General features: G+C 42.4%; 1 protein-coding gene across 2 annotated transcripts in view; it reads left to right on the top strand.

The window, feature by feature from the left end:
• Positions 1 to 23,709, top strand: part of LOC139280248 (uncharacterized) — a 39,958-nt gene extending 16,249 nt beyond the window's left edge. The window contains exons 6-11 of one of the 2 annotated variants that reach the window (XM_070899884.1): positions 2,918 to 3,295; positions 4,191 to 4,502; positions 7,333 to 7,656; positions 10,536 to 10,847; positions 12,774 to 13,088; positions 20,014 to 23,709. In XM_070899884.1, the coding sequence (XP_070755985.1) occupies positions 2,918 to 3,295; positions 4,191 to 4,502; positions 7,333 to 7,656; positions 10,536 to 10,847; positions 12,774 to 13,087 (1,640 nt within the window). In that variant the 3' untranslated portion in view covers position 13,088; positions 20,014 to 23,709. Of the gene's footprint in view, positions 1 to 2,917; positions 3,296 to 4,190; positions 4,503 to 7,332; positions 7,657 to 10,535; positions 10,848 to 12,773; positions 13,089 to 19,925 lie in introns of both variants that reach the window. The other variant, XM_070899883.1, reaches the window with a different exon arrangement.
• The last annotated feature ends 887 nt before the right edge of the window (positions 23,710 to 24,596 follow it).

Genomic DNA, 24,596 nt, shown 5'->3' with positions numbered 1-24,596 from the left:
AGAGATTGATGTGCGAAGTTAGAGCACATGGGATTGGGGGTAGTGTGCTGACATGGATTGAGAACTGGTTGTCAGACAGGAAGCAAAGAGTAGGAGTAAATGGGTACTTTTCAGAATGGCAGGCAGTGACTAGTGGGGTACCGCAAGGTTCTGTGCTGGGGCCCCAGCTGTTTACACTGTACATGAATGATTTAGATGAGGGGATTAAATGTAGTATCTCCAAATTTGCGGATGACATTAAGTTGGGTGGCAGTGTGAGCTGCGAGGAGGATGCTGTGAGGCTGCAGAGCGACTTGGATAGGTTAGGTGAGTGGGCAAATGCATGGCAGATGAAGTATAATGTGGATAAATGTGAGGTTATCCACTTTGGTGGTAAAAACAGAGAGACAGACTATTATCTGAATGGTGACAGATTAGGAAAAGGGGAGGTGCAAAGAGACCTGGGTGTCGTGGTACATCAGTCATTGAAGATTGGCATGCAGGTGCAGCAGGCGGTTAAGAAAGCAAATGACATGTTGGCCTTCATAGCAAGGGGATTTGAGTACAGGGGCAGGGAGGTGTTGCTACAGTTGTACAGGGCATTGGTGAGGCCACACCTGGAGTATTGTGTACAGTTTTGGTCTCCTAACCTGAGGAAGGACATTCTTGCTATTGAGGGAGTGCAGCGAAGGTTCACCAGACTGATTCCTGGGATGGCGGGACTGACCTATCAAGAAAGACTGGATCAACTGGGCTTGTATTCACTGGAGTTCAGAAGAATGAGAGGGGACCTCATAGAAATATTTAAAATTCTGACGGGGTTCGACAGGTTAGATGCAGGAAGAATGTTCCCAATGTTGGGGAAGTCCAGAACCAGAGGTCACAGTCTAAGGATAAGGGGTAAGCCATTTAGGACCGAGATGCGGAGGAACTTCTTCACCCAGAGAGTGGTGAACCTGTGGAATTCTCTACCACAGAAAGTTGTTGAGGCTAATTCACTAAATATATTCAAAAAGGAGTTAGATGAGGTCCTTACTACTAGGGGGATCAAGGGGTATGGCGAGAAAGCAGCAATGGGGTACTGAAGTTGAATGTTCAGCCATGAACTCATTGAATGGCGGTACAGGCTAGAAGGGCCGAATGGCCTACTCCTGCACCTATTTTCTATGTTTCTATGAACATCCCTCCACTTCAGTTAAAGGGGAGGGCCACTGCGAACTCTGCAGCCACGTTAGTGGCATCCACTGGGCCACCAGGGAGGGTTTCGGCCGGGCCAACGGTCTGGCACCCTAGAGGGGTTGCCAAGCTGTCTGTTGGCGGCTCGGCTGAACCTGCGGCCGCCATTGTCGGGCTGACCTCTGAGTCAGCCGACAATTAAAATAAAATGGCAGCCGCGGCAGTGCGCACTCCCCTTTAATGGGCGGACGTGCTGCCCAGTCACAGGCAGCTCCCCACAGGGGAAAGCTGTTGGGGACACCGATCCACTCCCACGGGGCAATTTCCCATGTGGGGCAGAAAGGGGGTCGCCACTAGTCAGTAAGGGGTCGACGGGGCGGGGACTCCGTCGGGGCAGGAGCGTCCACCGCCCCCCCCCCCCCCCCAAAATGAGGGCAATGTCGCGATTGTCGGTGACTCGACCGAGCAGTGAGTGCTTTCTGCACCTTCACTGATGGCTCAAAAAGGGGCAATTTCGGCCCCCTAGTGTTTAATTTTAACCTTGCATTAAGAGCAGTTGTGCAACAGATGCGGTCGGATCACAAAATTTGAAGAGCAGGTTCTATATTAGTTACTGGTTTATAATTCAGCATTCTTGTGCTTTTAGTCAGATGAAGTATTTGTGCACATTTTGTGTCTTGGTGTCATTTATGCCCACATCGAGCACAATTCTGTAACTTTTGTGCCAGGTTTCCTCTTTATCCTTTGTGAATTGATGAGAATGAGAGCAAGGAAAGCTGCACACGAAGGAGCTTTTAATGTGCCACAGGCGTTACATTTTTAGTTGCAATGTTTACAGGACCTTTTTGGCATTTTTTCATATTGAAATTTTTAATGTTTTTTTTAGCAATTTTTAGGAGACAATTTTTACTTGTAATTTTATTTTTAAAATGCCTCAAATACACTTTCATAAATGAAGTGATGCAATGGTAAAATTAATTATGACAGGATTATTGGGCTCAATTTTTCCCAGTGATTTGTGCCGTTTTTTTGGAGCAGGCTGCTCTTTTTGGCCTAAGTTGAAAAACCACAGTTTCCCCAATCAATTTGCAGCAGTGTAACTCAGCTAGTTAGGATCTTTTTAGGCCTCTGCAGAAAAGCCGCACGCGCGCGCGAGCGCGAGCGCACACACTCCAAGATGCATGAATCACATGACCATGCAGGGAAATTTAAAAAGTGAAAAAAGACTCTTAAGTGTCTGATAATTATCTCAATTGGGTCTGCCGCTGGTCGGGTCGGATCCACAAAGACAGATGCACCTGGGGGAAAGGCACGTGGGAGCAAGATGACAGCGAGTTTCCGACCCCCTGTCAAAAATAACAACTTTCCCACCTGACCCGCCACTGTTCGCACGTGCCACCAATCCGGAAAGTTCAACCCAACATTTCGGTTCGATTCTGGTGAACATTCATTGACCTGAAACGTTACCTCTGTTTCTCTTTCTCTCAAGTGCCTGACCTGCTGAGTATTTCAAGCATTTTCTGTTTTTATTTTAAAAGTATATTCCTGGTTTGTAGCACCTGACCATTCTGCCAATACCCAGTTTGGACCTTGTACAGCAGTGTTAGCAGCTTTATTTGCCAGGATTGCTGAATCACTTTTCATACTTGATATGACATAACATAAACTCTTTAAATGTGTTTTTAAGTAGTCGATATTCAATGAATTCTGAGAACTTTGTAAACATACGTAATATTTTTTCCCTTTTTAAAAAAAAAAAAAGTTGAACCAAGGATGACGGATATTGTGATACCTCCTCATATTATTCATGAAGAAGCGCTCGCTGTGACCTGTCCAATTAATGGATTTAAACCAAGACCGCTGACTATCATTTGGTACACAAAACAGAACAACAAATTGAAAGAAATTGTGAAACTTGAGCCAGGGAAACCAGTGTTCATTGCTGGGAACGAAACCGAGCAACCCAAATATTTACACAGTATAACTGAGCAGCAATACGAAGACGACACGTACAGTGTTGCCAGTGTTCTAGCTTTTATACCAACCATTAGTGAAGACCATAACACAGTGTATATTTGTGAAGTGATGCATCCAGCCACGGCTTCCAAAATACAAAAAGAGGTTAAATTAAATATAAAAGGTACTGTCATCATTTCTCTGATCATTTTGTTTAAAATATATTTTTGCAATCTTAGCTGCAATATTTAAGTGTTCTCAAAATCCGCACAGAATGAACAATGAGTGTATTTTTAAAGAGGTTAAAAGAATATTGATTTGGGTGGTTAGTTAGCACTAAGAACGATCACTTAACATTACTTGTGTTGCAATCCCAGGACTGATTGTCTGTTCCATAAGGTGGCCAAGTAGTCCTCTACATAACTTTTCAGAGGGGTCTGCTGCTTTCTTCTGTCGTGTACCTAATAGCATGAGATCAGGATTCAGAATAGTCAGGGTTACTTCTATCTGTTCCACTGCGTTTGTTAGTTTGAAATGGGTAGGCACAGTGGTGTACAAATTGCCTGATCTCTGCACCAAAACAGACCTCTTGATGTAGCAAAGCTTGAATATAAGCAAGTGTTTTGTTCTCTGGTCTAAAATATATTGAAACCTGACTGTGGTTTCATTACAATGCACACTTTTCCAAAACCAGCTGTTTGCTTAACAGTGTGTTGGTATACGACACTTATTGTTCGATTCTGTGGATCTCACAGAATACAGTTCCTGTGGGTGGTTAGAATATCCCTTCAAGAGCGGGCACAATCAGAAGTGATCGGGGAGGTGCAAGGAATGGACCTTTCCAGTGATAGTGGAGTAGCTTTTTATTTTTACTTCTGGTTTGTTGGATTTTGTGGAGGGGTGATGATACAGATGTATAATATCAAACATTTGTACTGTAGCTTGTGACAGTGTACCTGTCGAGCTGAATATCAGTTTCTGTTTAAGCTGTTAACTTTCTTTTCAATGATTCAATTTAAAGTTTTTAAAAATCTGTTATTTTCAAAATTCTTCAATTTGTATTTTCCTTTTTTGCTCAGCTATCCCAAAATGTGATAATATAAAACTGATGCCAGAAGCCGCAATTGCAGATGAATATGCACACGCATCTTGTAGAATATATTCCTTCTTTCCAAAAGATATTAAAGTTATTTGGAAAAAGGATAATATCGTCATGGACGAAATGGATACTGATACTGAAGCAGTCTTTGGAAAGGATCACCTTTATTTCTTTATAAGTCGTTTAAAATTCATTCCAGTTAGGGAAGATTTGGGGAAGACATTAACTTGTGAATTCCAGCACGAAAGTATCGCAAAATCCAGAAAAACTGACCTTAAACTGGTTCCAGTGGGTAAGTAAGGTGAATGCATTCGCCGCTGGTCCCGAAGTGAACATAAGAACGTAAGAAATTGGTGCAGGAGTAGGCCATACAGCCCCTCGAGCCTGCTCCGCCATTTAATACGATCATGGCTGATCCGATCATGGACTTGGGTCCACTTCCCTGCCCGCTCGCCATAATCCCTTATTCCCTTATCGGTTAAGAAACTGTCTTTACCTGTCTTCAATTTATTCAATGACCCAGCTTCCACAGCTCTCTGAGGCAGCGAATTCCACAGATTTACAACCCTCAGAGAGCTCATCTCAGTTTTAAATGGGCGGTCCCTTAATCTAAGATTATGCCCTCTAGTTCTAGTCTCCCCTATCAGTGGAAACATCCTCTCTGCATCCACCTTACTAAACCCCCTCATAATCTTATACGTTTCGATAAGATCACCTCTCATTCTTCTGAATTCCAATGAGTAGAGGCCCAACCTACTCAACCTTTCCTCATAAGTCAACCCCCTAATGTCCAGAATCATCCTAGTGAACCTTCTCTGATCTGCCTCCAAAGCAAAAATATATCCTTTCTTAAATATGGAAACCAAAACTACACAGTATTCCATGTGTAGAAGTATAATGTGGATAAATGTGAGTTTATCCACTTTGGTGGTAAAAACCGAGAGACAGACTATTATCTGAATGGTGACAGATTAGGAAAAGGGGAGGTGCAAAGAGACCTGGGTGTCATGGTACATCAGTCATTGAAGGTTGGCATGCAGTTACAGCAGGCGGTTAAGAAAGCAAATGGCATGTTGGCCTTCATAGCGAGGGGATTTGAGTACAGGGGCAGGGAGGTGTTGCTACAGTTGTACAGGGCCTTGGTGAGGCCACACCTGGAGTACTGTGTACAGTATTGGTCTCCTAACCTGAGGAAGGACATTCTTGCTATTGAGGGCGTGCAGCGAAGGTTCACCAGACTGATTCCCGGGATGGCGGGACTGACCTATCAAGAAAGACTGGATCAACTGGTCTTGTATTCACTGGAGTTCAGAAGAATGAGAGGGGACATCATAGAAACGTTTAAAATTCTGACGGGGTTAGACAGGTTAGATGCAGGAAGAATGTTCCCAATGTTGGGGAAGTCCAGAACCAGGGGGCACAGTCTGAGGATAAGGGGTAAGCCATTTAGGACCAAGATGAGGAGGAATTTCTTCACCCAGAGGGTGGTGAACCTGTGGAATTCTCTACCACAGAAAGTTGTTGAGGCCAATTCACTAAATATATTCAAAAAGGAGTTAGATGAAGTCCTTACTACTAGGGGAATCAAGGGGTATGGTGAGAAAGCAGGAATGGGGTACTGAAGTTGCATGTTCAGCCATGAACTCATTGAATGGCGGTGCAGGCTAGAAGGGCCGAATGGCCTACTCCTGCACCTATTTTCTATGTTTCTATCAATACCCTGTATAACTGTAGCAAGATTTCCCTGCTTTTATACTCCATCCCCTTTGCAATAAAGGCCAAGATTCCATTGGCCTTCTTGATCACTTGCTGCGTTTCATGCACCAGGACCCCCAGATCCCGCTGCAGCATGTTGCAATTTTTCTCTATTTAAATAATAACTTGCTCTTCGAGACAAAGTGCATAACCTCACACTTTCCAACATTATACTCCACTCACTTAGCCTGCCTATGTCCTTTTGCAGGTTTTTTGTGTCCTACTCACACATTGCTTTTCCTCCCATCTTTGTATTGTCAACAAACTTGGCTACGTTACATTCAGTCCCTTCATCCAAGTCGTTAATATAGATAGTAAATAGTTGGGGTCCCAGCACTGATCCCTGTGGCACCCCACTAGTTATTGATTGCCAATCCGAGAATGAAGCATTTATCCTGACTCTCTGTTTTCTGTTAGTTAGCCAATCCTCTATCCATGCCAATATATTACCCCAACCCCGTGAACTTTTATCTTGTGCAGTAACCTTTTATGTGGCACCTTATTAAATGCTTTCTTGAAGTCCAAATACACCACATCCACCCTATTTGTTACATCCTCAAAGAATTGCAGCAAATTTGTCAAACATGACTTTCCCTTCATTAATCCATCTGACTCTGCCTGACTGAATGATGCTTTTCCAAATGTCCTGCTCCTGCTTTAATAATGGACTTCAACATTTTCCCAACCACAGTTGTTAGGCTAACTGATCTATAGTTTCCTGCTTTTTGTCTGCTTCCTTTTTTAGATTGGGGTGTTAGATTTGCAGTTTTCCAATCTGCTGGAACCTCTTCAGAATCCAGGGAATTTTGGCAAATTACATCAATGCATCCACTATCCCTGCCGCTACTCCTCTTAAAACCCTAGAATGCAAGCCATCAGGTCCAGGGGATTTATCTACCTTTTAGTTTCATTAGCTTACTGAGTACCACTTCCTTAGTGATTGTGTTAAGTTCCTCCCCCCCTATAGCTCTTTGACTATCCACTGTTGGAATATTGTTAGTGTCCTCTTATCGTAAAGACTGATCCAAAATATTTGTTCAGAGTTTCTGCCATCTCCATGTTCCCCATTACTAATTCCCTGCTCTCGTCCTCTAAGGGACCAAGATTTACTTTAGCCACTCTTTTTTTTTCTTTTTATATACCTGCAGAATCTCTTGCTATCTATTTTTATATTTCGTGCTAGTTTACTTTCATAGTCTATCTTCCTTTTCTTAATCATTTTTTTAGTCATTCTTTGCTGGCTTTTAAAAGTTTCCCAATCTTCTGTCCTCCCGCGAGTTTTGGCCACTTCCGTGCTGGTTTATTTTCTGAGGGTTATTGAAGTAGCTTGCAAGATACTACATCTAACTTTTTTTGTGTTGTTACAGTATCTTCTCCATTAGTAGGATACATAAGATGTGAACCAGAATTCCCAGCAGCAGGAAAAGAAGCAACAATTGTATGCTATGCACATGGCTTTTATCCAAAGGACTCCATGTTCATGTGGTTCAAAAATGATGAGAGAACTGATGATCCAGGAATCATTTCTGCGGAGCCCCGTATAGATGAAAAAACTGGTTATTTCTGCTGTGAAAGTCAATGGAAATTGTTAATTAAGCCAGAATATCATCAAATTGAATTCAAAGTTGAGGTTCTTCATTTCCCAACTTCACACAGACCTTCAAGGTCCTGTTTCACCTTACATCTTGGAGGTATGAATTAAATGCATATTTGTTTCTATACTGGACTGCAATAACACTAAACTTCTAGTAAGCTGCACATTTCAATTTGTTTTCTACAAATTTTCACATACTTAAGTAACTAAATGCAAATTTAACGCAAATATGTTGTATCAAAATAATTTTGACAGAAAATGTTGATGCACTCTTGCTTATGGAATATATACTTTATAGTAATATTTTTTGTTTTCCACTCCCTTTCTATTTTATTAGATGAGTATGAAATGGGGTCCTGGTTGGATTAGAGTTATTTTGAAATTCTAATACTTATATTCAACCATAAACTATTTTTATTTTTGCATCAAAACAGCTGTTAAAATATTAATAATTATGAATGTTTATAAGCAAGTAACCCAATTATTATACAGTGGTAATATTGAGCTCAAATCATTTATTCGTTCATGGGATGTGGGCGTCACTGACATGGCAGGCATTTATTGCCCATCCCTAATTGCTCTTGAGAAGGTGGGGTTGAGCCGCCGCCTTGTGATGAAAGTACTCCCACAGTGCTGACTCTGTCGTAGCGATTTGGTACAACTGAGTAGCTTGCTACGCCATTTCAGAGGGTAGTTAAGAGTCAACCACATTGCTGTGGGTCTGGAGTCTCGTATAGGCCAGACCGGGCGAGGACGGCAGATTTCCTTCCCTGAAGGACATTAGTGAACCAGTTGTGTTTTTACGACAATCTGGTAGTTTCATGGTCGCCATTACTGGTGCTAACTTATTTTTAAATTCCAGATTTATTTAACTAAAATAAATCCTTAGCTGCCATGTTGAGATTTGAACTTCTGTCTCTGGATTATTAGTCCAAGCCTCTGGATTAATAGTCCAATATCATAACCACTATGCTACTGTACCTGTACTGTATCTTATCAAATCTACGAGTTGATCTTGGTTTTAGCACGCACAGGCCTGGTATGATACTTCAGATCATCTCATATCTGAGTAATACCTGGGTTGCTAAGATCCATGATAAACACACAATTTCTTGATTATTGACTGATTTGAATAATTACAATTTACTTGGGCTTAAAAACCTAGAAAAACTGAGAAGAAGTGTTTGGTTAGTATTGTCCTTCCACCGCCTAGGTTTGAATTTAGCCAAGAATGATTAATCTTTTTGGGAGACTCAACCTAGCTGCTTCCAGGGCCACAACACAGAATGCTCATAATTTGGAATAGGTTGAATAAATAGCATAGTAGTTTTACCTGACAGACCAACCATGCCTGGAATTCTAGGCATTGGGGTGGAGATGGGGGAATTCAGAGATTGACTAATTCTGAAAACGGGATAAAAGGCAAAACATGGTCAGGAATCAAGCCAAAGTAAGTGACTGATCACCTTCAGTACATTGCGAGCAGCTGAAAATATCAAATGTTACTACCATGGACTAAGAATTAAGGGGCAAACCGACCCAAGGGGAATTATTATAAGTAATGGGTGATGCAAAAATTTTGCCTTTAAATTGAGCTCTTTGAATATCAACATATTAAACCTTCCTTGCACTAATCTTGATTTACAGTACTACTCTTACTAGCTCATAGATCAACATATAATGGGTAAGTTATTCTGAAATTCCAGTAAATGCACAATTTCATTTAGCCTCAGAACTTACTGGCCTGGAACTTGCAGTTGGAATGACGGTGAAACTGTCAGCATTCCTCGTGAAACTGACACAAACTTCTGGCGTCCGCACATGCGCAGTTAATCGCAAAAATCCAGAAGTTGCTTTCAGTGATTCCCTGCACCTCCACAGGGTGCACTGTTGAAGTCCCCGCAGACAGAAATCTTTATAAAACACTTGAATTAACGTGAACCTCCATTTTTTACATTCTAATTTTGCTGTAAAAACACCCCAAAAAGTTAAACCTTGTTGAATGAGGTGTAACTGGGTTTTTAAACAGTGTATAAGTCATAATTACTGGTGAAAACCCTCTCTGGGCCTGAAAAACTAATTTTATATTTCTGGAATGTAAAAAAAATATTTTTTAAGTTTGTTTATGATACGAGTTTCTTAATCCCATGTGTAGCTTTCAATCTTTATTTCATTCTCTGTAAAATGATTAAAAAGTACATTTTACTTCCTGGTTTGCTGTTTGAGTATTCTTCAATGTGATTGGTTGCTTAGCCTGCTTGATGACATCACTGTTGCTGAAGATCCCCTATAGGTGACGCCAGAATGAATTTAACATTGGGAAAGGTGACATCCATGTCAGAGATCGCTAGATCTTTGTGGGCAGCTTTCTTCGAGGTCAGCAGCAAGCGCTGTCATTTCGGCGCTGATTGTGAAATCCAAGCCTTTGTCTTTTCTGCATCAAAATGTTGATGGTTAAAACAGTCTTGGATAGTAATAGAACGTAAAGGTAAAATAAATGCTTTGTTATTGTCTGAAAGCGTTAATTGTTTGTAATACAGTATTTGAAGAGTCCAATTTCAGGTTGTTTGCAATAAACTAACGAAGGGATTGAAAGTTGAGAAGTAGAATGTTGAGAGGCCAAGTTAACTTTAAAATTACAGATTTTTAATGTTGAATTTAAGATTACAACGGTAATAAAGTTGATACCCGTTTGTTGTTGTTTACCCACAATAACGAGGAGTTAAATGTTTTAAAGTATGCATCAATCATTTACCATGTCAGACTGGTTTGCTAACATGGATACAATTTAAAATAGTATTAGTGCCATCTTTCAGATTGTTAGTTTACTTTGTTATTGTGCTATAGTATTGGTCCGCAGAATTTCATCAAATTACAATACTTCATGGTCTGGGAGGGGCAGGGTTGACTACAGGTACACCAGGTACATATTGCTCATTGTCATTCTTGTAAACAATTCTTCTTCTTTTCAAACAGGAATTCCAATAGTTTCTGACATCATTCTTGAGCCAGAAATTCCATCATATGGCCAGCCTCTTCTTCTTCAGTGTGTTGTAAGTAATTTTTCTCCAAAAATAATCTCAACCAACTGGCTAATGGATGACAAGCCTGTCCATAATGGAGTCAAAAATACCGACCCTGAGAAGGAAGAAGGTGGATATTATCGGTTAGTTTCCTGCCTGAAGTTGACACCAACAGCTTTGGATCACAATAAGGAATTTGCCTTTGTATTGGAACATAAAGCTTTATCCAACAGTATAAAAAAACAGCTATATTTAACACTTCCAGGTACGTTAAACTGGTGTAAAACCCTAATTATGCTGGAATCTATAATAATGATTGATTTAGGTAACAACTGATCATAGTTATCAATAAAATTTAATTTTTGAAGAAGGCAATTTGTGCTTGAATGTTTGTTTCTAATGTATTTCTATTCATTGTAAATGGACCTAGATGGGTACAGGACCTTGATAGTAGAATTAATAAGATTACAGGAAAATTAAGAAATGTTGAATTAAGAGAAGTAGCCTTTTTTTAAACTTTGTAAAATTGGAGTCAGGGAGTGCAATTAATTCCTCTACAGTCTCTTGCCCTCCCTTGGGTCCTTTAAATTTTAAACCGCCACCATCACACGCGACAGCAGTAGCTCACCAATAAGATAAGGCATTCATACCATCCAACATTGCTGTGGTAAAATTATGAGAAAAAAGTCAAAAGTCCTATTTCTTTCTTTTGCCTCTCGACAATACTTCTGATCATATTTAAGTGAATGGATTGGACACCTGATGACTGGGTTTCAGTGGGAAATCATGGAAGTGACAATGCAGGAGGCTAGTGGAATGGCTTTCCATCCAATTTTCTTCTGCCCGCTGTAGTTATGGCAGGGAGCCAGTATAACTTGATAGGAAATGTGAATTAGTCAAAGAAATTCAGTTAGTCAATCACAACTACTAAATTCCCATCTGTCAGATCAGCAGTGACGGGGCTGAATGTTTGGTTTCAGAGGACTGGAATTCGACACGTGTTCAATCGTTACTCCTTGACTACTCTCTCCAAGTTTAGCATGCCAGCTGAGGCAAGGTCCCGGGTGTGGTGCTTGGAGCCTTAAGTGAGAGCTGGGTGTGTCATCAGGACCAATTGCTGCTAAAACCACCAACATTAGCGTCCTCAACCAGGCAAACATCCCCAGCATCGAAGCACTGACCACACTTGATCAGCTCCACTGGGCAGGCCACATTGTCCGCATGCCAGATACGAGACTCCCAAAGCAAGCGCTCTACTCGGAACTCCTTCACGAGCCAAAGATGGGCAGAGGAAACGTTACAAGGACACCCTCAAAGCCTCCCTGAAAAAGTGCAACATTCCCCACTGACACCTGGGAGTCCCTGGCCGAAGACCGCCCTAAGTGGAGGAAGTGCATCTGGGAAGGTGCTGAGCACCTCGAGTCTCATCGCCGAGAGCGTGCAGAAATCAGGCGCAGGCAGCGGAAAGAGCGTGCGGCAAACCAGACTCTCCCTTTCCCTCAACGACTATCTGTCCCACCTGTGACAGGGACTATTGGACTATTCAACCAACTAAGGACTCATATTTTAAGAGTGGAAGCAAGTCTTCCTCGATTCCGAGGGACTGCCGATGATGATAACTAAAACCACCCGTCTGGGTGCAGATGTTTGCCATGCAGAGGTACTACCTTTTGGGCTCACCCAAAACACAACTTGCCTTTTGTAAACTCCTGCTGACTGTCCATGCCTTTCTAATTGTTGAGTCATTTAATTATGTCTTATGGACTGTGTGTATATGTTTCCCCACAATTGAGGCAAGACTAATTCCCTGAATTTTTTTCACTTTCTTGAACAAAATTTTTAACATTTGCAGTTTTCTAGTCAACTTGGAAGAATTCCCATTCCCAAAGATTTTTAGTATCGTCCTTCAGTATTGTGGGATGCATATCATCTGGGCCGATGACATCTATTTTTAGTCTTTAAAAAATGGTGTCCTGTTGAATATTTATCTGCAGTTGTGGCTCTTCCACATCCTCCTCCGGTCCTACCTTCGTCACTCGTGGTCCCAGCTGCACCGTATCAGTATAATAACTGAATTTTCCAAATTAAAGAATTCAGTTTGCCAAAGTTATCTTAATTTGTCTCAACATTCTGGTAAATGTATTTCAGTCCACAGAAAACTCAGTATTTGCATATTCCATTCTGTTTTAAGGTTCTGCTCCCACTGTGTCTGAAATCAGATGCAACCCAACACGTCCAGAGAAAAACAAAGTGGCAACGTTCACTGTTTCACTGACTGATTATGCACCTCAAGAAATTGAAGTTAAGTGGTTCAAAGAAAAGCAGCCTTTCATAGGACCAGTGGATAATACAAAGCCTGAAATTGCTGCAAATGGTCTCTTCTCTTCAGTAACAAAAATAGAATTCGCTCCTGATGCATCTGATCAGGGCACAGTAATCAGTTGCAAGGTTACTCACTCAGAAACTAAAGAAGTTGTGGAACAAACTTTTTCTTTGGAATTTTAAGGTAAATATAACATTTTGTTGCACCTGTTTTGTCTGTCAATTTTAGACAGTCCAAATGTTATTTTAAATTGTTCCCGCAGGCAAAACAAACTACTTCATTATGCTTTTAACATTTGGAAATTTGACAAGTAGTGTTTTATGAAGCAGGTAGATATTAAAATGAAAAACCCAGCTTTAAATTTTTAGCCCATTCAAAAATGGGATTTTAATTACCTTCTTGGAGTTTGTATTGACCCTTTTGATTTCAGTGGCTCAATAGGCAAATGTACCATCTGATGTAGTGAGCAATTAAAATCAGGGGTTCCAGGCGATGTTCCCTCTAATTTTTGTTTTAGGTACGCGGCTACGTGGCCCATTCACATTGTCGTGTGGCCTGTGTGGCACCTCCAGACCGCCATGCGGCTTGGCGAGAACGTTGGACCTAGGTTCAATTTTCAGATTGTGTTGAAAAAGCAGATCTTGGATCAGTTAATTACTGCTATATTTCAACTCTGTGTACCCCTGGGTTAGGGAGGGATTCTCGTTGATTACTATCCAATTGTTCCGACTGGTAAGTGCAAGTGAGGATGTTGGATGAAGATGGGATTATGTCTAGATGATCATCACAGTGGAATACCCGACTGGTACGGCATCTAGCCTCACGCACAAAGGCCATGATTTCGGGTGCAGCCAGTACTGGTGGCTTGTGGGGAATGCGTTCCTGCCTCCTTCCTGCCCTCTCAACACAATTTTACGATGATTGGGCTTGTTAAACCCACCCTGCGAGGTTCCTGGCCAATTAATGGGAAGCCAGTCTGATGTCGCGTCATCAGTCGGGTTTTTTTTTACTGTTCTGTCAGTGTTCTACAGCATTGAGCTGCTGCACACACTGACAAGCACTGCACAAAGGTGCACAGCTGCACCCAGGCTCTCCAATGACTCCTTCCAGATGCTTATGGAGGGAGTCTCAGCTTGCAGGGAGGTTCTCTTCTCTTTCAATGGATGGAAGAGACCTCCTCAAGACAGCAACATAGCCTGGTTGCGTACTGCACAGGAGGACACAAGCAGGGATGTCATCAGAAGGACCTGGCTGCAATGGTGCAAACCTTTCAATGATCTCAGTAGATCATTGTACTGCAAAGCCGCACTCAACCTCATCCTGCTGTGCCACTCATCACATCACCATCACTCTGCCTTCCGAACCCTACTCTTACACATCCTTACACCAATTGACCTTGCACCTCCAATCATTCCTCTCTATCTACATTATCACTTCCTCATCTCATTAGTCGCCCTCATTCTTCTACAATCATACCAACGAACAACAAACAAGGGTAGGAACTTGGGTGTTTTAGCCAATGTTCATGTAGAGTTTCTGCAGATATGTTGTCAAACTTTATGTTCTTGGTCAGATTTGTGTGCACCTTTGGAAGTGGCATAGTGAATGGCCAGACATAAGGGTTCCCTGCACAATGGTGATGAGTGTGAAAGGAATTGCTTGGGCATTGCAAGGTTACTTTATGGTGCTGGTGTGGGGTGATGCCAACCTGGGGCATCATGTAGCAGCCAGGGTGCACAGCGTCAAGGGAAGTAAATGTGGCCATGGTGTGGCATTGTGGTCAGTTGCTAATGCCCTGTGTGCTGTGCAGCATCAGTTGATTGTGGAGAAGACAGGGGGATGGGGTGGGGGGGGCGGGGGGGATGGGGTGGGGGGGGCGGGGGGGAAAGGGAAGACATCGCTGGGAGGGGGGGGTGGAGGAAAGAGAAAGGGAAGAGACCGCTGGGGGGAGTGGGAAAGGGACGAGATCGCTGTGGGGCAGGGGGGAGAGAGACAGGTATGGGAGAGACTGTTGGGTGAGAGACTAATATTTTTATTGTAGTTCATTAATAAAGGAGTAAATAAGGCTTTATTAGACCTTTTATACTATTGCCTAACATTAGAAAATACTACAATCCATTTAAAAATACATGGAGAACTATAAAGATCTGTATAATATCAAACAAACCTGTCAGCTCTGTGTACATACCGCCCACTTAAGATCCACTTAAAAGCACCTTCTCCAGGACGGTATGCCGTTCCGATGGTATGTCATGAATTTTGCACTTTTGGGCAGTATGTCGGCGGTATGCATGGGCGGGCGGTGTGCATACCGGTGTGGCATGAAGGTATTTTTTCACCAAAATAAAATTTTTGGGCGGTATGTCGATGTATTTCGGGTCCTAAATGTTACCGTATTGAGTTTGGCACATTTCAGCATTTTTGGGGGGGGGGGGGGGGGGGGTTTGTGAGCATGTTAGGTTACAATTGCACTCTCTGTGGACTCTTGTTAAACTGCAGACTGACTTCAGTCAAACCAGCACTGTAATGCATCAATATTGGTTCACAGTTCATCCACAGAACTCTAGTCCCCCAATGGCTAATTTCAATGAAAGGAGTTTGTGAGCTGGAGCATCAGCTTTGTTCTAACGTTAAAAAGGCTGTATACAGTTTGGACCTCTGTAGTCCAGCCCCCTCGGGACCTGATTGGTGCTGAAACAGAATTTTCCGAACCACAGGAGGTCAGTATATGACTGTACCGATACACCCTACATAAGCATACGCCTAGCCTAGGCTTACCGGTACCTGTAGAGTGCTGCTCACCGCTCTCCTGGGCAGATCAATTCCAGTTTCAAATATTGTGGCATGCAGATCAGTTGTAGTCTGTTGCTCTTTTATGGTGCCTTGACTCTGCATTACCCCAGGGCACATAGTGCGCTATGCTCTTCTTTCCCCAGTGTTGTTGAGCAAAGCAAAGAAAAATATTCATCCTTGCATTATAAATCTTTTTCAAATACTAGGGTGCACATCTGTAGAAGCAGCTTCAAAAACAGTTAGACCAGCAGATAATCTATTTTATATGAAATGTTAAGGGGCCTCTTTCTCCCAAAATTAGACTTTAATGGCTGCAAATCTGACTCCTCACTTGGAGTGCACTTGCTTACTATTTTTCATTCTCTTAGATTAAATTAAATCTACAGGGTTGTATTGAGACATAATCCATATGGATAGGGTTAAGCAGTAGGAAGGAAATATTGTAATATAATTCTCAGTATACATTAAGACCACCAAACAGCAGAAATGAGTTAGAGGGGAAGATTTGCAGACAGTTTAGAGTGATACGTTGGAACTGGGATGCCACCCACGCAAAGCGTCAATTCTACAAACTAATGCCGAACCACAGAAGTTCCCGGACCAGAGAGGTTCCACCTGTACAAAGTTTTAAACCCGATGCATTTTTATAATGTATTTTAGTGGACTGGAATTATATCACAGCCAATGTAATTTCAAAGCACTCTGTGATAGATTCTTGGACGAGATATTACACCACTTATCGGGCCCAAGTTTCCACAAGAAAAAAAACGGGCGCTCCTCCGAGCTGGGCGCCCGTTTTTCGCGCCTAAAACGGCGCCTAAAAAAATCCTCGGTATTCTCCACCTACTTACAGGTCCTCTGGCCCTAGGCGCAGCCAGCACGAGCTGTGGGAGGGCGGAGCCAGGTCCCTGCGCTGAAAACAGTGCCGGGACCTCTGCACATGCGCGCTACAGTTGGCACGCAAGTGCAGTAGCTCCAGGCGCCGAACTGTGTGGGAGGGGCCCGAAGCACAGAGCCCCTAGCCCTGGCCCAGTGGCCTCACTGGGTCTGCGTGAATAAGGCTCCTTCCACGGCCAGCTCCTGCTCCCCACCCCCCCCCCGACCGGACCCGACACCCGCTCCCCCCTGCCTCCGGACCAGAACCGACACCCCCCCGACCCGACACCCGCGCCCCCCCCCCGCCGACCCGACCCGACCCAACCCAACACCTGCTCCCCCCCCCCCCCCCCTGCCGACCTGACCCAACACCCGCTCTCTTTCTCCCCCTCCCGCCGAACCAACCCGACACCCTCTCTCTCTCTCTCTCTCTCTCTCTCTCCCTCCCTCTCTCGCTCAGCGGCACGAACGGCTGCAGAATTCTCCCTGGCTGAAGCACTTTCACACAGGTAGGAAGATGGTTTATTTAATCTTTTCTTGGCTTATAAATGTTTATTCAGGTTGGATTTATTTGTATAATATTTGTAGAAGTATAAATAAGGATTTATTGTCGAATTTAATGAGTTCCCTCCCCCCTCTCCCCCCCCCCCCACCTCGTTCTGGACGCCTAATTTGTAACCTGCGCCTGATTTTTTTAATGTGTAGAACAGGTTTTTTCAGTTCTACAAAAATCTTCACTGGCTCCATTCTACTTTAGTTTGGAGTACATTTTCACTGTGGAAACTTTCAAATCAGGCGTCAGTGGCCGGACACGCCCCCTTTTGAAGAAAAAATTCTGTTCCAAAGTAGAACTGTTCTACCTGACTAGAACTGCAGAAAAAAAAATGCGGAGAATTGCGATTTTTAAAATAGTCCATTCTCCACCAGTTGCTCCTAAAAATCAGGCGCGAATCATGTGGAAACTTGGGCCCATCGGGTTGGCAATCTGTAACTAGTGGGGTACTGCAGGGATCAGTGCTCGGACCCCAACTATTTACAATCTATGTTAACGACTTGGAAAAAGAGACCGAGTGTAATGTAGCCAAGTTTGCTGACGATACAAAGATGGGAGAAAAGCAATGTGTGAGGAGGATACACAAAATCTGCAAAAAGACATAGACAGGCTAAGTGAGTGGGCAAAACTTTGGCAGATAGAGTATAATGTTGGAAGGTGTGAGGTCATGCACTTTGGCAGAAAAAAATCAAAGAGCAAGTTATTATTTAAACGGAGAAAGATTGCCAAGTACTGCAGTACAGTGGGACATGGGGGTACTTGTGCATGAAACACAAAAGGATAGTATGCAGGTACAGCAAGTGATCAGGAAGGCCAATGGAATCTTGGCCTTTATTGCAAAGGGGATGGAGTATAAAAGCAGGGAAGTCTTGCTACAGTTATACAGGATATTGGTGAGGCCACACCTGGAATACTGCGTGCAATTTTCATTTCCATGTTTACGAAAGGATGTACTTGCTTTGGAGGCAGTTCAGAGAAGGTTCACTCGGTTGATTCCGGAGATGAGGGAGTTGACTTATGAGGAAAGGTTGAGTAGGTTGGGCCTCTACTCATTGGAATTCAGAAGAATAAGAAGTGATCTTATCGAAACGTATAAGATTGAGGGGGCTTGACAAGGTGAATGCAGAGAGGATGTTTCCACTGATAGGGGAGACTAGCACTAGAAGGCATGATCTTAGAATAAGAGGCCGCCCATTTAAAACTGAGATGAGAAATTTTTTCTTCTCAGCGGGTTGTAAATCTGTGGAATTCGCTGCCTCAGAGAGCTGTGGAAACTGGGACATTGAATAAATTTAAGACAGAAATAGACGGTTTCTTAAACGATAAGGGTTATGGGGAGCGGTCAGGGAAGTGGACCCGAGTCCATGATTGGATCAGCCATGATCGCATTAAATGGCAGAGCAGGCTCGAGGGGCTGTATGGCCTACTCCTGCTCCTATTTCTTATCTTCTTATGAAACCCAAGTTCTGCTGCTGCTTTTTGCTTTGACACGTGGAATTTCAAATCAACCTGATCCAACTGAAGTTGTAATGCATTTATGGGTAATAATCAAACCAGCCGGCAGTATTTTTTTACCTATGACTCAAAGTTGTGGTTCTAAGCCCCATCCAGGATTTTATGAATAACCTCGGCTGACAGTTCAGTGCAGTACCACTACTGCTACTTTCGTATGGTAGCAGCAAAGCAAATCAAATGTCAATATCTAAGTCAGATATCCAGGCCAAAGCTTCCCGTGTAACAGCTCGTACGCTGCCTGCGAATTTGCTCTGAGGGCATTGCTCAGTGATGTCCTCCAGGGTCTGATTTGGATTAGTCGCACGATGGGGATGCTTCTCCATCTATGGAGAAGGTGACAGCATCTACCATGACCAGTTCTGAGGCGGCTGATGATTGTCCACTGTTTGCGAGGCAGGTTTGATCTTTCAGGGTGTACTGTGGGGTCCTCTGTAAGGAATCCATTCCGTATGTCTCAGTTTTTCCAAGAATTTCACCATGGGTCATCGAAGCGGAGGGGAGATTGCTGAAGGGCTTCGGCGATGGCCCAAAATGGCCTCCTATATTTGAGACGAGTTGGTGGTAGGTTGTTCAAGTCGTCCTGGATCGACATGTCTTTGCTGGTGTAGCGGTTATATTCTCTGGAGACTGAATATTCGCGGTGTAGGAGTGGTGGTGCGATGTTTGTAAGCACGGGCAGCCAAGGTGTTGAGGGGGTTTGTATTATTATAGATGCCATTGCTTGCATGGAACGTTAAACCATCTGTCTTATTTAAATGGGCATAGAAATCCCTTGGCACTATTTGAAGAATTGGGAGTTCTCCCAGAGCCATTGCCAGCATTCCTCCCTCAGACTGCACCACCGAAACAGGTTAACTGGTCATTCATCAAATCTACTGTTTTCGGGATCTTGCTGTATGCCAATAGACAAATTTGCCACATAACACTGACTACACATTTCTTTTTGAAGTAAATCGTTGGACATGAACTACTTTGGGCTGTCCTATGGACATGATAAGACACTACATAAATACAAGTTATTTCTCAATAAGAGACTAAACTTTCTATCCATTTATCGGGCACAATATTAGGTAAAGTTTTATCGTTAAAACAAGGAAGCTTGTTAAATATTTGAGAAGGACAAAGGAGAGGATCAAGGTGTTTAATTTGATTTTAGTACATCCCCGATAGCTGAATTTGATGTGCCTAAAACTGAGAATATCCAAGTAGCAGTTTTAGATTTGTAATGCATTTTTGGTTCTCCATTTGCACACCAAGTTTAATAATATATTGTTATATTTCAGGATTGACTTTAGAAATAGAATTCAGTATGTATTTTCTGTCGGGGATTTTCAGAAAGACATCTGCTCCTCTTTCCTCTTGCAACCTCAGACTGGGAAGAAACCAGGTCCATTGGAATAGAAGATAACAAAATGAGAAGAGTTTAGCAGCATAAGACTTGATCTGCAGTCCAGCAAACCCAAGACATTTCAATTGGTATACTGAACCGGAAGGTAGACCAACTGCTGGTCACTACCAGACTGAGTCTGAACTGTACCCCAGGAATTTCTACACATCTGTTGCCAGATTGAAATGATTGTTTGTTGTAATATTTCATTTTTAGAGTTAATATAGATGGACTTAAGCTGGCAAGCTGACTAAACTCCATTGGACATTGGTGGGAAACTGCTTCAGAGCTGCTTTGCCAGTTCTATGCTGCTCCCTGCCACTTTTGGGATTTCTGCCAACAAGGGGGTATACAATATATGGGTGGGTGCATCAAAATCATATGCACATGACACAAATACATCATCTGACATACATTTTATTTGTGTCAAATTGTTCCAATGGCAGCATAGTGGCCATTTAAAATTTAAATGCTCAATTTCCTATAGTTCTAAGTGCCAAATTGTGGAAAAATTGACTGTTTTTGTACAGAAGCAAATAAGTTGCTAGATAAATAGAGGCCTGCTGTAGCCAATCTCTGCCCCACATTAGGCAGACTCCCCAGTAGAGTTAGGGGAGCTTGCCAGAAATATTTAAAGGAACTTGAAAATTAGCTGAGGTAAAAAGGGGGGATGTGCAGAAGTTCCACCATGCTAAAATAGAATATCTAGGCCATAGTGTCCAATGTGTTAACTAATCAACTCCCAGTTCCTAGTTTTATCAGATCATGTCCTTGATGTCTCTAAGATTAAGGCTTAAGTCTTATTAGTGCTGTAATGCACTTTCAATAATCATTGTAATGTTTTAATGTACCTTTTTTGAATCCTTTTTTAATATTGCGGTGACTTGTAACCAAAATCGGTTTATAGCTGTAAAGTTCACTCCAAACATCATCCAAAATATTTCCTACAGACTTGTGCTCCAGAACTAGCCGCACCTCTAGCCAAGCTGTTCCAGTACAGCTATAACACTGGTATCTATCCGACAATGTGGAAAACTGCCCAGGTATGTCCTGTCCACAAAAACAGGACAAATCCAATCCGACCAATTGCTACCCATTAGTCTACTCTCAATCATCAGCAAAGTGATGAAAGGTGTCGTTAACAGTGCTATCAAGCGGCACTTACTCACCAATAACCTGCTCACTGATGCCCAGTTTGGGTTTCGCCAGGACCACTCTGCTTCAGACCTCATTACAGCCTTGGTCCAAATATGGACAAAAGAGCTGAATTCCAGAGGTGAGGTGAGAGTGACTACCCTCTCAAGTGTGGCATCAAGGAGCCCTAGTAAAACTGAAGTCAATAGAAATAGAGGGGGGGTGGGGAGGACTCTCCACTGGCGGGAATCATACCTAGCACAAAGGAAGATGGTTGTAGATCAATCATCAAAGCCCCAGGACATCGTTGCATGGGTTCCTGGGGGCAGTGTCCTAGGCCCAACCACCTTCAGTTGCTTCATCAATTACCTACCTTCCAGCATAAGGTCAGAAGTGGGGATGTTCGCTGATGACTGCACAGTGTTCAGTTCCATTCGCAAATCCTCAGATAATGAAGCAGTCCATGCCCGCATACAGCAAGACCTGGCCAACATTCAGGCTTGGGCTGATAAGTGGCAAGTAACATTCGTGCCAGGCAATGACTATCTCCAACAAGAGAGAGGCTAACAACCGTCCCATAACACTCAACGGCATTACCATCGCCGAATCCCCTACCATCAACATCCTAGGGGTCACCATCGACCAGAAACTTAACTGGACCAGCCACATAAATACTGTGGCAACAAGAGCAGGTTAGAGGCTGGGTATTCTGTGGCGAGTATCTCGCCTCCTAACTCCCCAAAGCCTTGCCACCATCTACAAGGCATAAGTCAGGAGTGTGATGGATGAGTGCAGTTCCCACAACACTCAAGAAGCTTGACATTACCCAGGACAAAGCATCCCACTTGATTGGCACCCCATCCACCACCTTCAACATTCACTCCCTCCACCACCGGCGCACCATGGCTGCAGTGTGCACCATCTACAAGATGCACTGCAGCAACTCGCCAACGCATTTTTGACAGCACCTCCCAAACCCGCGACCTCTACCACCTAGAAGGACAAGGGCAGCAGGCGCATGGGAACACCACCACCTCCACATTCCCCTCCAAGTCACACACCATCCTGATTTGGAAGCATATCGCCATTCCTTCATCGTCGCTGGTTCAAAATCCTGGAACTCCCTCTCTAACAGCACTGTGGGAGCACCATCACTACACGGACTGCAGCGGTTTAAGAAGGTGGCACACCACCATCTTCTTGAGGGCAATTAGGGATGGGCAATAAATGCCCACATCCCATGACTGAAAAAAAACCCACTGGTATTAAGACTTCATGTTGGTTAATTGAGTAATTGGTGGTAACTACAAGATTCTCCAGTCTGAAATTTTAGAACATAAAAGGCAGTCCAGGGACACTCATTTTGTTTAATTTTAAATTTACCCCTTATCCAGTGGGTTCTAGTCCTATAGCCTTAATGTAATAACGTGAGTACCACTTGCAGAAAATCTCTTGAGCCTGGAAAATTGTTGCAATAGAATCCATCTTTTTCCAGTGAGGTAGAGTAAGAAAATTGTCCTTAATTCTTTTTTTGCGTTTAATGTCCCCTTTAAAATTGATCTAAAATAAATCAATAGAAATAATAAGACTCCATGTCTGTCTATTCTATCAGTAAGAGATTTAACAAATGTAAATACTGTAAGAATAAAAGTGTTCAGTAATGATAAAATTGATTCTGTGTATGTATAATTGCTAAAAAAATGAGATTGTACGAAAAGACAGTTTTGAAAGAGACAAAATGGACGCTCTGACTTCCAGCATGTTCTGTGTGTCTATTATCTTCTGGCTGGACAGAGCTTAAAGATGTGTATTGGAAAGCCATTGACCTAATCAAGGAATGCCAGCAACCCCCCAGACAGACACGTGTGAGGAGAGCCAATAAGGAACTGCCCTGGAACCAAGATCCAACTCTGAGGAACAATAGCTTTGAGAGGTATAAAAACTCAAGCCAAAGACAGCTCTCTCTCTCCTCTCCTGAGCACACGGCAAACCGCCTGCTCAAGACCAGCCGAAACAGCAGACCGTCTGCTCGGCTAACCAGCCAGAGGGAAGTAAAGTATACTGTTTTTATTGTAACCTCATTGTATCTCTGTTGTAACTAAGTAGATCCGTGGGATAGCTGACGACCTCTGATAAATGTGTACGTGTGTGTGTTTTAATAAATTATTCTGAATTGTTTTAAAAGAATCAGTCTCGCTGTCAATGCCAGAGATTTACAGATCTTACAATACTGAAAATTCTCTTTTAGATGCTGATCAATCTATCATGCATTTCTATTATTTCCAGTTTTAATTATGCTAGCGTTTTATTCTAGCCTAACCAAAATACTGCTCTAGTTAATGTTGCAATGTTTCCCACATCATGTTTATAAACTGCTGAATTGTTACTGAATCTTTATTTTTCTACTGTATATGGATGTCTGTAAATACAAAATGATGGCATTTGACATGTAAGATTATTTTTAATTGAGTGATTGTATTGCATTGTGCTAAAATATAAAAGGGATAAATAAATAGTAAAAAAATAAAATATATACCACTGAATAATATTCTGTTTGCTTCCTTATTGACAAATACCTTCTTTACAATTGCTTATAAATGCCTCCAGAGCCATTTCAGTGATACTTTGAACTGCCCTGGAAGACACTGAAAATTGGGTAAACTTGCTACTCTGATGTTTTCCTAAAGTAAGGCCGGCAAAGCTGGACGCAGTATTCCAATTATGGTTTATTCAATGTCTTGTATAGATTTAGAATCTGCCTTTTATGCTACACCCTATTCATAACACCTTTTCTGCTTTTTTTAAATTACAGCTATGTTGACTTGGCTTCCCATTTTGAATGATTTGTGTATCTGTACCCTTAAGATTCTCCCTTTTCCTTTTTAAAGTTTTACAAATTAATATACATTTCTTCACATTTCTCATTAAATTACCTCTGGAGTGCCCCAAGCTAATCTAGCTATCTCTTCCTTATCTGCATGCTACCCCTTGGCAACATCATCGGAAGTTAGATTCCACAAGTGCACTAATAGCACACAGCTCTACCATGCCACCACTCTTTGATTCCTCCACTAGCTCTGAGGGAGGTGCCATTTTCTCTAGTTAATCACGTGAGTGGAGCTGTCGGGATTTGGAAACAAACCTGTCAAAAATAAATAAAAAATAATCAACAAAGGCGGAAGTGATTGGACAGAGTGAATTATTAAGACAGCTAAAGACTGAGTTAACTTTTCAATTACTGATTTTAACTTCATTTATAATTCTATATATTTAATTTTGATATAATTAATCTTGATTATACTGAATCTATTATTGTAGAATCCATATTGTAATATTTACCATGTAAATTGAATTTATTTTTTAGTTTTCCGCCTGTGTCTATTTGTGTGCGCTTTTTGGCTGCCGCTTCTGTCCCAAGCCATTGACTTTTTAC

The sequence above is a fragment of the Pristiophorus japonicus genome, chromosome 14 (genome assembly GCF_044704955.1).
Source record: "Pristiophorus japonicus isolate sPriJap1 chromosome 14, sPriJap1.hap1, whole genome shotgun sequence".
NCBI lineage: Eukaryota > Metazoa > Chordata > Chondrichthyes > Pristiophoridae > Pristiophorus > Pristiophorus japonicus.
Note: the sequence above shows the minus strand (reverse complement) of the source record. Positions and strands in the feature narration are given on the sequence as shown.